This window comes from Curcuma longa, unplaced genomic scaffold, assembly GCF_044706935.1.
Source record: "Curcuma longa cultivar G26 ecotype Majalengka, Jawa Barat unplaced genomic scaffold, ITB_CL_G26_1.1 contig_17336, whole genome shotgun sequence".
In the NCBI taxonomy this organism is placed as follows: domain Eukaryota; kingdom Viridiplantae; phylum Streptophyta; class Magnoliopsida; order Zingiberales; family Zingiberaceae; genus Curcuma; species Curcuma longa.
Window position 1 is genome coordinate 26,807 of NW_027430570.1, and position 13,245 is coordinate 40,051.

At 35.9% G+C, this 13,245-nt stretch overlaps 1 protein-coding gene across 2 annotated transcripts; it reads left to right on the forward strand.

Moving 5' to 3' along the window:
• Window positions 1–53: 53 nt before the first annotated feature.
• Window positions 54–13,153, forward strand: LOC141816585 (mediator of RNA polymerase II transcription subunit 15a-like). Of its 2 annotated transcripts, none has more exons than XM_074704331.1 (12): window positions 54–153; window positions 235–375; window positions 2,886–2,997; window positions 3,510–3,624; window positions 3,938–5,314; window positions 6,341–6,411; window positions 7,817–7,891; window positions 8,010–9,416; window positions 11,365–11,709; window positions 12,160–12,351; window positions 12,426–12,514; window positions 12,594–13,153. In XM_074704331.1, exons 2-12 carry the CDS (start codon window positions 257–259, stop codon window positions 12,796–12,798), a joined length of 4,107 nt encoding a protein of 1,368 aa, XP_074560432.1. In that variant the 5' UTR covers window positions 54–153; window positions 235–256; the 3' UTR covers window positions 12,799–13,153. The 2 variants fall into 2 exon arrangements, with proteins under 2 accessions (XP_074560432.1, XP_074560433.1); XM_074704332.1 differs by having other exon boundaries at window positions 12,597–13,153.
• Window positions 13,154–13,245: the final 92 nt, after the last annotated feature.

Consider the following 13,245-nt stretch of genomic DNA (forward strand, 5'->3'; position numbering starts at 1 on the left):
TTTTATGACCGGCAAAGAAGGAAAATAAAACTTAGCACGATTCCGTCTTATATGAGGAACAGGTCTTCCCTCGATCAGTTGATCCGCCCCTGATTCTCTCCCTCCCTCCCTCCTTCCTTCCTCCTTCGTCGTTCGTCTTTTGCATCCGCTTCCGTATGCATTTCCCTCCTGTATCTCTCGTCCGATCTCCTTTGAGCTTCGTTCTGAAGTCGTTGCGTCTTTTTTGTTCATAAGGTTAGGGCATCTGGTTAGATCGATGGAGGGGAACAGTTGGAGGCCGGCTCAGGGGGAGCCACCGTCCATGCCAGATGCGAGCGCCGGTGACTGGAGGAGCCAACTCCAACCCGAGGCGCGACAAAGAATAGTGAATAAGATGTATGTGGGATGCCCTAATCTCCCTCTAAATTTTTCTCCTTTGGTGACTGGATCATCGTTATGGGAAATTGCTTCGATTCGATCATTGAATTAATCGATAGTTGACTTTGAAATTTTTCTTCTTCTTCAATTTCACAACTACTGTCTTTTATTGCAAGCATATGACGCATAGATTCTTGTAAGCAGGATGAGCTACTTGCATTGAAATAGCTGAAAAGAAACTGGCTATGGAGATACTGATTTAATTCTGATTCTGATAATATTGGTGCTTAATTGTCCAACAGTTTAGTCTACATGACATGGGTGGTCATAGAATTTGTTTCTTTCTGTCAAATATTGCTATTCATATTGTAGATGGTCTAAAACTTTATCTTCACCATTAATAGATTATATTACTTTATTCTTTCTCTTATATGTTTTTACCTCTTTAGCTTAACTTTATCAAAGGGTTGACTTCTTGCCAGTACTCCAAAAGTACATGAAATTGATGTCTCTGCTGTATGTCTAGTGTGGTCTCTCAGTAACTTCTCTTACTTGATTGATTTAATATTGTATACATCAATCCTGGAGTTTGAATTTGAGGATTCATGAAATTGTTCTACCATATTCTAAAATAATCCAATCTAGAAAAAGCTATACACTAATTCATTTGATTATTTTGAAGCATTATCAATTGCACTTGAGCTCAGATGTAGACATTTTCTAATTTGAGGAATGCACATTCCTCCTGTTATTTTGACCTTATAGAGGCTAGTTGTTAGAGTCATACTCTACACACAATTTATTTATATAATATATGTTTCAATTAACATGTAAAACGATATTGTTCTTAAATGTAAATGGGAAATGATAAGAACATGATGATTGGATTAAACTAAAATACAATTAAATACAAATTTTATTTTGTACTATTCTAGAAATAAAAGGGGAAACACATTAAGAGTTCAATCTGACTAACTAAATCTAAATTTAAACCATTAAGAAGTAAAATTAAACCCATTATATTATAATTAAATTGAATTTTTTACAAAGGAGGAATGAAATGCTGGATTTTGTATTTTAAAAAGGAGTATAAAGGTTGTTGAATAGAGTGGAATCTTGAAATTACCGATGAGATGGAAGAAAAATATCATATCATGTGGAGACAAAGTAGACAACGATTGTCAACTGTTGGGACTGAGATTCTATTCACGAACAAAAAGAGATATTTCGTAGGATTAGAATGAAGGATCATAAGATCTTGCAATTTAATTAAAATATTTTAGAATCACATGTCATTTTGTGCTTTTAAATATATAGGATTAGTATTAAGAATATCTTAGACACTATTGTTCTAGTACTTGAAGTATAATATAATTATTCATATAGTAGTCATTTTAAAAATGTAATACAATCCTTAATGATCCATTTTTATATAATAAATAACAACCTATAATTATAGGATTGATGATAATGACAACCATTTTAAATGATTCTTTTACCTAAGAGGTAAAAAGAATTAAATATAATTACAAAAAACTTTCTCAAATGATATGTAAAAAAATTCCTATGTAGGAACACTAAGTAGACAAATAATTCGATTGTAAATTTATATGATCCTGGCATAATTTAGATCCTATTTATGATATGGGTTGTTAAGCTTAGAGTGGATCATAAAGACCACAAGATCCTAAAGTCTAAATTGCAATCTTGACTACCTTGACGATAATTAATGTGGACTTGACATTTAACCATCATTGAGAAGAATGATTCTCTGTCACATCCAGACATAGAATGAGAGTTAAATTGATCATGACTTAGGAGTCATATTATGTCTAACTCGTCTATCATTTGACAGCAAATATTTTTCTATGTTGCTTATTTCATTTCAATATTTAATGGAATGAAAGAAACAATAATTTGCACATTGTCAAAGGAAGATATGGACCAATATATTTTTGTAATGAATCAAGTTTCTCCATAACTGTTCTGAGTAAAATATTTGGCAATTTAAACTTTGCAATTCACAATTTGATATGGTTTATAATTCGAAAATTCACCAAAATGATTTATGATATGAACCTAAATTTGACAACCTTGTTATAGGCATCTTTCATGCTTCTTGTTCTCATATCTACCTATGTTTATATGCCTGTTTTGACCCCTTTCCCTGATCAACTATACTAATGTTAATAGAATTTATATGTGCTTTTTCTTAAGTTATACAACTGCCTTCATCAGTACAATTGTATTTATTAATAAAAATTAAAGTGCTATTTTCTTTTAATCAACTGAACCTGCAATATGGTAGCCTTTTACATTTGGTTCTTTCTTCAATCATTGTCTCTTAGACTTTCAATTTCTAAACATGTTTTGTCCATTTTATGTGCATTTTGGACCATATCTTTGCGCTAATCTACTGCTCAGATGTTATTTATCATTCACCTATCAAGTATCTACTATTCTATTGGTCCTTGAATCTTTGTGCCCATAATTTTTATAGTGTAATTCTTGAATAATTTATATTTTAGAATGGAGACTTTGAAGAGGCATCTGCCAATCTCTGTGCCTGAAGGCCTAAATGAACTTCAGAAAATTGCTTTTCGGTTTGAGGATAAGATATATAGTGCAGCTGCAAATCAGGTAGATCATGTTATCTTGTTCATTTACTCAGCTATCTTGGCCTGGTTTGTTCTTGCATGCTTTTACTCTGCTAGGTTAATGCTTAACTTTTGCTTTAATGTTATTTCATGTCTTATGAATATGAACACTATAGTCTTATGAAAATTATCAGTATCAATGAATGAAATGTAATAATGTAGCTTTCTTTATCACCTCTCATTAGTAATTATTTTTGTCTTCTTTTTCTCTGTGTCCTCAAATAACTGAATATGCTCTTTCTTAGAAATTTATCCTTCATAAAGAACTTCACAGCGCCCACAACCTGTAGGCTTGATGATCAAATTGTACTGGTGTTAGTTTACTGCAGATTTGTTATCTAGATCTTTTTGGATGATTACTTAGGTTTCTAAACTATTAGTTATCTTTAAGTATGTGATTTCCAATAGGGAGAATCAGTAGTCTATGCTTTCTTTTTCTTGCCTATTTTTTTTGTTAATATTCTGATGTATTCCTCTAACACTATAATATCTCAGTCTGATTATTTGAGAAAAATTTCTCTAAAAATGCTGTCAATGGAGAGTAAGTCTCAACATCCTGGAGGTCCTGGACAAATCAATCCATCTATTAACCAGAATCCTGTAGATCCAGGTATGTAGTGTAGAAGTTTTTGATGGAAATCATAGATCATATTTGTTTCTATTTCTACATGGAAATCATATCTCTACTAATAGCCTAACAACTCTTAACACTTAACCACTTACATCATATTTCTCTTTTCTCCATGTTTATTGGTCTAGATTTACCATGTCTTTATAGGTTTATTTCCTTTACTTGAAGGTAGTTCTTGTTAAGCATAAACCAAAATTAGAATCCTGGTTTCATGACATTCCTCATTTTTTTTAAATCTATGTTTTCTCAGTTAATTAAATATCCTTTTTTACATCATCTCTTGGTATACCAGCACAAGTTAATAACCCAGGGCAACCTATTACTACAGTGAATCCATCATCAACAAGGCAGCAACTTCAGAATATGCAGCATAACTCTTCAATTGGGTCACAAAGTACTGCCAGTCTGCCTTCTGCATTGTCCATCGCAGGTCTCAGTCAGTCCACTATATCCAGTGTGAGCCAGTCCTCTAGCTTGCAGAACATGCCTGGCATATCACAGAATTCTATCTCAAACTCATTGGGGCAAGCTGCAGCAACAGATATCTATTCAACTGCACAAAGGCAAATTCAGGGAAGGCAGCAACAACAAATGATTTCCCAGCAGCAGCATCAATCACAAAACCAATTTGTATACCAACAACAGCAGCTCCAACAGCAGTTACTGAAACAGAAACTTCAACAACCTGCATTTTCACAATCTCATGTTCAACAACAATCTCTCCTGCAACAAACAACACAACTGCAATCTTCTCAACAGCCTCTATTACCAATAGCATCTAATCTTCAGTCAGGCCAATCTGGTATCCAGCAAACACAATCTGGAGCGATCCAGTCAGTTGTTCAGTCTGGCCTATCCCAAAATCCCTTAAATTCTGTTCAGCAATCAGGACAGTCTTTGCTTCAACAACATCCACAACCAGTTTCCAGACAACAACAACAATCACAATCTAACATCCTTCAACAAACGCCACTGCAACAGCAGCAAACTTCAGCTCCTCAACACTCAAATTTATCGATGCAGCCACACCAGCAATTAATGGGCCAGCAATCAAATATCTCAAATGTTCAACAGTCCCAGTTGGTTGGGCAACAAACAAGTGTCACTGAGATGCAGCAACAACCACAGAGAATGCCAACCCAACAGAATAATCTTTTAAGCATGCAACAGTCCCAGCATTTGTTGAATCAACAGTCAATGTCTTTACATCAGCAACAGGTGCTAGGCTCTCAAACTAACATTTCAGGGCTTTCTCAGCAGCAGCAGCAACAGCAGCAGCAACAGCAGCAGCAGCAGCAACAACAACAACAAATACTTGTAGCATCATCTAATGTATCAAATATGCAGCCACATCAGCGCCCTATGCATATACTTCAACAAGCTAAGACTGCTGTACAGCAGCAGCAGCAAAACCAGCAGGCACATTTGGCAATGCTACAAGCACAAGGTCAGCCTCAGAATCAATCTTTACAGCAGCAACAGATTTCTCATATCCAATCGCAGTCGGCACCATTGCAACAACAGTTAGTACAACAACATATGAGTTCATTGCAAAGAGATATGCAACAAAGAGTTCCAGCTTCTGGTTCCTTACTTTCCCAGAATGCAATTGAGCACCAGAAGCAATTTGGTCAATCACAAATAGGGATTCCAGAGGTGTCCTCTAGTTGTAAGTCATTACATTTACTATTTTGTGTTCTCCTTGAAACTTTTGAATGCCTTAACATATCTTCAATTCCTTACTAATTTATATTGATCAGTGACTATCTTACCAAATATTTTTCTCGTTTTTTCCCTTCAATTGCAAAGTGTCAATTTTCTATGATATTTTAGGGGCTGCTGCAATTGGATTGGCAAGGATAGGATACCATGTTACAACACTAAATTCAATTACAAATTCACAATTCAAAAGGCTATGATGGCTATTATGGCTAGATCTCAATTTTTGCATTAGGATATCATTAATGTTTTATTTACCTGATATGGAACAGAAGGCTATTATGGCTAGATCTCAATGCTTTGATGTACTAGATTATGAGGAGAATATATAACCTCATAGCAGATCATTTAGGGCTTCTGAGTTTCCTTTATTCTCGTATTATTGGATTTGTTGGACCAACAACTAATGAAAGTGCCTAGGAACCTTTGACTGATTTAATCCATTGTGATGGCAATGCTTAGTCTACTCGACTAAACAGGACCTCCTAGCAATGGGTGCTTATGTTGATTTTCATTCTGTTTTCCTCCTTGTTTCTCAATTTCCAATCAATTCAAACTGGACGCCATGGTGAGAGTGAAAATACCTGATCCCATTATGATGACCAATATGTTGAATAAACTTTCACACAGTTGCAACCCTATGTACTGAATGACACCTACAGAAACTGCTTGGCAGTGATTTATGCTTCTTACTGAACACCCTAACTGTCTTGGCACTGAACTACTTACTAACTCAGTAGGGACACTAGCTGGAACATCCCTGCTATTAGGAAATGTAATTAGGACACTCATCATTACAATAAATTGACATTTGGTGATTCGCTTATAACAATTCTGATTTTTACTGTGTTGCTGACTTCTGTGTGTTTTTGAGATAGTGGGTTCTTCTGTGCATGTACCTGGATAATAACCTTAGTGGTCTGGCGAGTGCAATTGTTGGTTAGTTGTTGACCTTGGACTTCTCTCATTTTTACAGCAACACTGGATTCAATAGCACCAACAGGACATGTTGCAATTGCTGATTTGCAGGAGGAGATCTACCAAAAGGTTTGTAACAAATGAAATTTTCCTTTTTTCTTCTGTTGCTGACCTTTTGCTCCTTAACTTATCCATTATCATTGAGTTCATTTGTTATAGTATGCTTATTTGAAGTTGAAGTTGTCTACTTAGTTCTAGTTTCTTTTTTCATTTCATTTTATTTTTCAAGAAGATTTGATTGTCAAATGTTAAGAGAAAATTCAATGGCATAGCAAAGTATATGCACCTGAAGGCGCAAAATAGTTGTGGTATCTTTATTAATCAATCTATATGGAGCATGGATGCTTCAAAATGATCCATGACCTTGTCTTTGGTGGAATATAGCAATGCTCCTGAAAATACATTGTTAGGTAGCTTAAATTAGTCTTTCTCAAAATCTGTACTTACTCTGATACTATTGATTATGTAGATATGTTACATATTTACACTTAAATCTTCCAGAAGGCTTCAAAATATGCTTACTTTCAAATTCACTTATGCTATATAAAATATGTGTCCAATACTTCAACTGACCTATTAGTTCGTCACATGAATTCCTGATGGCAAGATATTATGTTTTTGTGATGGTAATATTTGTGTATATATATTTTTTAATTACACAACTATTTGAGTTTTGATACATAAATTATTGAGTTTTTGTCAATTGATATGCTTTCAAACATTACCATGTGCTGGCAAATGTATAACAAGTCATCTCGTTTATTTTGTCTCTTTTCTGTCCGTATGGCTTTGAAAGATGATTGATCTATTTTTGAATTGAACAAGTTGAATCGATTAGGCTACAATTTTGAAGAGTAAATGGAAGGGGGAGATCAAAAGGAAGGCAACAAATATAAATGACCATTTTTTACTAACCATATGACTATCAAGATCTGGTTGGCAGAACAAATTTTTGTTAATAACCCCCAACACTTGTTGATGCTAATATATGGCTTTTCATGATAAGTTGTGTTTTGTTTTTAACAATTGCTTGTTCCAAATTATCTATTTCATCACCCTTTTTACTAACCTTATGACATAGCTAGATCTTGCTAGTAGCATTATATCTTTGCTAAATAATCCCTAATTGTTGTGAATTGTGATATATGGCTTGTTGCAATAAGTTAAGTTTGTTTTTAGCAGCTTCCTTGTTTCAAATTATTTATTGAATAGGGCCTAGGAATGGGAATCCATAGAAAAATCAAATACTCCATTCAGATTTGCTCTCTAAATTGGCATTCTAAAGTCGTATCATATACTTGCTATTTACATAATTACTTTGTGTTTTGACTCATGACATTGCTATGCCTAGCGTACACAAACCTACACAGCTATGCATGCTTCCATTACAGTGTCAGCATAAATCAAGCTTACTGATGAAATTATTTATTCATTGATTGTTGAGGGTAACCAATATATTCTTCATTTGTGGCAGATTAGGTCCATGAAAGATCTCTACTACGCCGACCTGAATGAGCTTCACCAACGAATTTGTCTGAAGTTGCAGCAGGTAATTATCCTATTGGTTCTTGAGATACTTGCACCTACTTTAATCAGAAGTAAGCAAATAAATCCAACTTTTCTGATATCACTTTGCTTTGTGCTTTGTCTTGTATTTTGAGTTTCAGAATGATGCTCTGCCATCAGCAAAGGCAGCAGAACAATTTGAGAAAATGAAAGGTTTTAAGATGATGTTAGAACGCACATTGCAAATGTTGCAGTTATCCAAGGCTAATATCAGTCCAAGTATGAAGGATAAAATTGCTTCGTATGAGAAGCAAATTCAAAATATTCTAACTTCAAATAAGAAAAAAGGCACCCCTTCACAGGCACCTGGACAGCAACAATTTCAGCATCCCAGTAGCCATTCTCAATTAGTGCAACAGCAGCAACAAACTCAAATTTCTCAATTGCAACAACATGACAACTATGCAAATCAGCAAAATAATATTCAGGGTTCTTCAAATTCAATGCAGACGCCTGCTGTGCAAAACATGCAACATGGTTCTGTGCCATTATCTGCACATTTCGGTGTTACATCTCAACAGAATATCTCAAATGCATTACAAACTGGTTCTACAGTTGATCCTGTCCAAGGAAATTCTTTTAGTTCATTGCAGCAGGGAGCAATTGCTCCTATGCAGCAAGGTGGTCTGGTATCGGCCCAGAATTCCATTGCTCAACAGACCAATGCTAATGTTATGCCAAATGGCTCATTAAGTTCATTGCAAAACAATGTAACTACCAAGCAATCAAGTTCTAATGTGATACAGCAGCAGCATTTCAAACAGGAGCAGCAGCATTTGATGTCAAATCCACAGCTAAAACAACAATTACAACAACGACATGTGCAACAACATTTGCTGCAGCAACAACAAAAGCAGCAACTACTTCAAGCCCAACAGCCTCTGCAGCAACAAATGCAGCAGCAACAACAAAAACAACAGCAAACCTCACAGATGCCATTGCACCAAATGCAACAGCTCCATCAATCAAATGAAGTCAGTGACTTGAAGTTGAGACAAGCACCTGGCATTAAGCCAGGCCTTTATCAACAACATTACTCAACTACTCAAAGACATGGTTATTATCAAGTGAAACCAGGTGCTGCTTTCCCAATTTCATCGCCTCAAAATTTTCAAGCCTCATCTCCTCAAGTTTCTCATAATTCTTCTCCTCAAATTGACCAGCACCCTCTGCTATCATCTCAAATAAAATCTGGAACACCTTTACAGTCAGCTAACTCACCTTTTGTCCCATCTCCATCCACTCCTATAGCCCCCTCCCCAATCCCAGGTGAATCTGATAAACTTTCTAGCTTCACATCTCTGCCTAATGCTGTACATGTTGGACATCAACAAGCAGCTATAACACCTCCTCAATCTCAATCTCTTGCTGTTGCTACACCTGGAATATCAGCTTCGCCTTTGTTGGCAGAATTTACGTCTCCAGATGGCAATCAGACTAATGTTCCAAATTTGGTTCCTGGGAAAGCAAGTGCCACAGAGAGGCCTCTTGAACGTTTAATAAAAGTGGTTAGTAAACTTTCAGCTTCTTGTTAAGTTACATGCTTACCCATGTAAGATGAGTTTCATAACTTATATTATGTCATGCTGCACATGATAATTGAAGTTTTTTTCTTTAATTTTTTATTTCCATATAATTTTTTCCTTCAAGGAGTTATTCAAGGAAATGCCATCAGTAACTCCACCTTTCAATAACCATTGGTTTGCCTAACATAGCAGTCATAATCAGGTTGATTATTGATTTCATGAAATATAAGGATGCATCTGGTAGGGTGGAATGGAATAGGGAATAGGAGTGGTTCCCCCTATTTTCCATTGTTTGGATGGCGATCCATTTTGAGGAATGACTTATTCTGTGCTACAATTGAAGATACAGAAAGTTTCACTCCACCTCTATCAAATATATTAGCTATTGACAAGTTATCATTTTGAAACTAAAATGAGTGAATTGGATGGGGCAAATGAGCTGGCTAGACTAGTTGGTCTGAGTACGCTGATGGACAAGGTGGGCTGGTTGAGCTAGGCATGCTGACATGCCCATAATATCAAGTTGGTTAGTTCAGTTGGACCAATTGGGTCAGGTGGATCTATCATGCCGAACAAACCTAGTGAAATGTACGGGTTGCATGTGTTAGGTGACCCAATTAAATGAGCATGTTGGGTGGGTCAACTGAGTCAAGTTTGTCAAAAAGACAGTGGATTGGGCACATTGAACAAGAATTAGATGAACAAAAAGTCAAAAATAGAACAAATTATTCTAATATTTATAACATTCCATTATTACAGCCAAACAAAAGAATGGAATAAGATCATTCCCTTTGTCTTTTCATTCTATTTCATTTCTACCGAATGCAACCTAAGTGTTTTTTTATATTTATCGTTGTTTCCTTGTTCAATTTTCTGAGCATAGAGTGTGGTTTAATGTTCTTCCAGGCCTCTTTTTTTCTCCAAATGGTGCAAAATATTGTGATTTTATGGTTTTCTTCTGCTGATTCTCATCTTCCCCCGGTGGGGGTGGGTTTCTTACTTTTTTTCACTCTGCCTAAATCCTAGAACCCTCATCCCTAGCCATTTGTGATAAGCCAGCACTGGCTACCATCTGCAAACTACTACTATTGTCATCTTCCTTAGATATGATAACCTAGGAGGCCGGCCTTTTTACATTCTGATGGATTGCTACTTTTATAGGTTTGATTTGGTATAAATCTTGTCTTTGATTTGGAATTGAACTTTAATTAAGGGGCTGGATAAGCATTGAATTAGTGACCGCCATTGGAGAAATGATGATCTGGTTATCTTTGGCGAATTCTTATCATAAGCTCCTGCATTTAGTTGTTAATTTGGCTTGATAATATGCATAATTGTTGCTGGATAAGATTTGTATAGCAACCTCAGATTGCTGCAATGTTGGTGTTGTGTCGTTTATTTGCTATTTACACTCATAATTGATTATTGTACTAGATTATATCAGTATCACTGTAATAACCCATATAGTCCTTTTGTGTTTGTCTCTGAATTCTTATGTCTCCCTAACTCCTAGATTACATCCTTCACATATCCTTAAGCCAAGACAATTGTGATAACTGTGGTGAGTCCTAGCTCGATGGATAGTTTGTCTGAACAGTACAGAAATGAAAGTCTTCATTGAATGTCTAAAATAAGATAATTTGAAAGTTATTCCTGGAAGACCTTGATTGTTCTCTTTTGGTCTATCTCTGTGCCACTCTTTTAGCATGAAATCTTATGTATCAAACAGAATCTATGTTTATTATATTGTAGGAAGTTTCAATACTTGATATGATTATTGTACCTCTTTATTATGGTCTGCCCTTGTATTTTGTAGTGAAAGCCTGATTCTATTAGGAGTTACCCTATTTGTGTATGTAAACTAAGACATTCTTGGAAGTTTACAGTTTCAACAATATAACAACCACATTCTCTTTGGATGTTATTTCAGTTACAATCATCAACACTCAAGGCTCGGAGCTCGGCTGTTAGTGATATTGGTTCTGTTGTTAGCATGATAGACAGGATAGCTGGTTCTGCACCTGGTAATGGTTCTAGAGCTGCTGTTGGTGAGGATTTGGTTGCAATGACAAAGTGTCGTTTACAAGCCAGGAGCTTCATGTCTCAAGATGGAAGTGCCACTACGAAGAAAATAAAGCGTGATACAAGTGCCATGCCTTTGAATAATGTTTCATCTGCTGGTAGTATAAACGATAGCTTTAAGCAATCTTATGGTCTTGATACATCTGAACTAGAGTCCACTGCTACATCACGTGTTAATCGACAAAAAGTTGAGGTGTGCTTACTGTTCAATTGTTTTTCTTGCAAGTGAATTCTTCTACAAGCTTATTTGTGTTTACCATTGTTCAGTTCTTTAGTATTGATTTTCTTGCTGTCTTGATATTTCTATATTGCATATAATTTATTATTCCAGAATTTGCTTGAATTTCTTTTCAGATCTCTTCTCTATTTTGTGCCCATTAAAAAACCTTGTAAACTAGCACTAGTTCCTTTTTTGCTCATTTGATTATGGCTATATAAAAATGGTCTTATTAGAAGTGCATAGAATCTTTAACTGATACTTTTGAGATAAATACATGGCATCTGGAAATGTTTCTCTGCATCTTCTCTTGTTGTAATACTTTTTTTTCTCATCCACCTCTTGCTCGTCTATGAATTTTCTATCTGGATCTTTTTTGAGCAATTTTTTAGCTCTATTAGATCACAACATCACGTGCAATTGCAGGTAAATCATGCCTTAATTGAAGAGATAAGGGAGATAAACCAACGGCTAATTGTTACAGTTGTTAACATTAGTGAGGAGGGTAGTGATTCAATTTCTGCTGCTTCGGAAGGTGAAGGAACAATAGTGAAGTGTTTCTTCAATGCTGTGGCTCTATGTCCAAGCTTAAAGTCTCAATTTGCCTCAGAAGATATGGTCAGTTTTAACATTGGAAACATATCATATGCATGTTTCTCGCGTCTTACTTTTTGCCCATTTTGGTTGTCCAGGGCCCAATTCTACCTCTGAGATTGCTTGTTCCTGCTAATTATCCCAAATCGTCCCCTGTTCTTTTAGACAAGCTTCCAGATGAACAAAGGTATGGCAGTTGTCAGCTAATCCAAAGTCAAACTAGAGATCAAACAGCAAACTGACAATTTTATTTTCATTTTGAAAAGTAGGGAATCCGATGATCTTTCTGTGAAGGCTAGATCAAGATTTGTCATCAATCTTCGCAGCCTGTCACAACCAATGTCACTAGGAGAAATGGCAAAGACGTGGGATGCTTGTGCTCAAAGAGTAATTACTGAGTATGCACAACAGACTGGCGGAGGTACCTTCAGCTCAAGAAATGGTGCTTGGGAAAACTGTGTAGGTGCTTGATTGCAAATGCTTGACGTTGCAGTGCCAACGCTCATCGGAAGTTGCCTCAAGTCCCTAGTTGAAGAGAGTGTGGGATACCGTCTAGCCATGTGAATAAAATTGGATAGTCCATTTAGAGACTTTTTGATGGATTTATTTGATTCCTGTCGTAATCCATATTTATCGCTTGTAGCGCACGGTCGTAAAGTTGTTGTGTTACGGGAAGTTTAATAGGATGATGCTTGCACGTCGTGATTAATTTGTCTACTCTGTGGTAGCAGCAGGTCGGATGGTATTTGTTTTTCGTGTGCACGAGTAGAAATAGCATGCAATAGTAAAGGCGTAAGCAAGGGTGTGTTCAAATTTGACTATTTATTTATCGAGCTTGTTCAAATTTATTTATTAAAAATTTTATTGTATTTGAGCTGAATTTAAGTTTGTTCATAAACATTATTTGTCACCAGCCAT

Coding starts and splice junctions, on each gene's coding strand:
- LOC141816585 (XM_074704331.1), top strand. CDS start 257: ATGGAGGGGAACAGTTGGAGGCCGGCTCAGGGGGAGCCACCGTCCATG. Junction 5,315..6,340: donor TCCAGAGGTGTCCTCTAGTT/GTAAGTCATTAC, acceptor TCATTTTTACAG/CAACACTGGATTCAATAGCA. Junction 12,515..12,593: donor AAGCTTCCAGATGAACAAAG/GTATGGCAGTTG, acceptor CATTTTGAAAAG/TAGGGAATCCGATGATCTTT.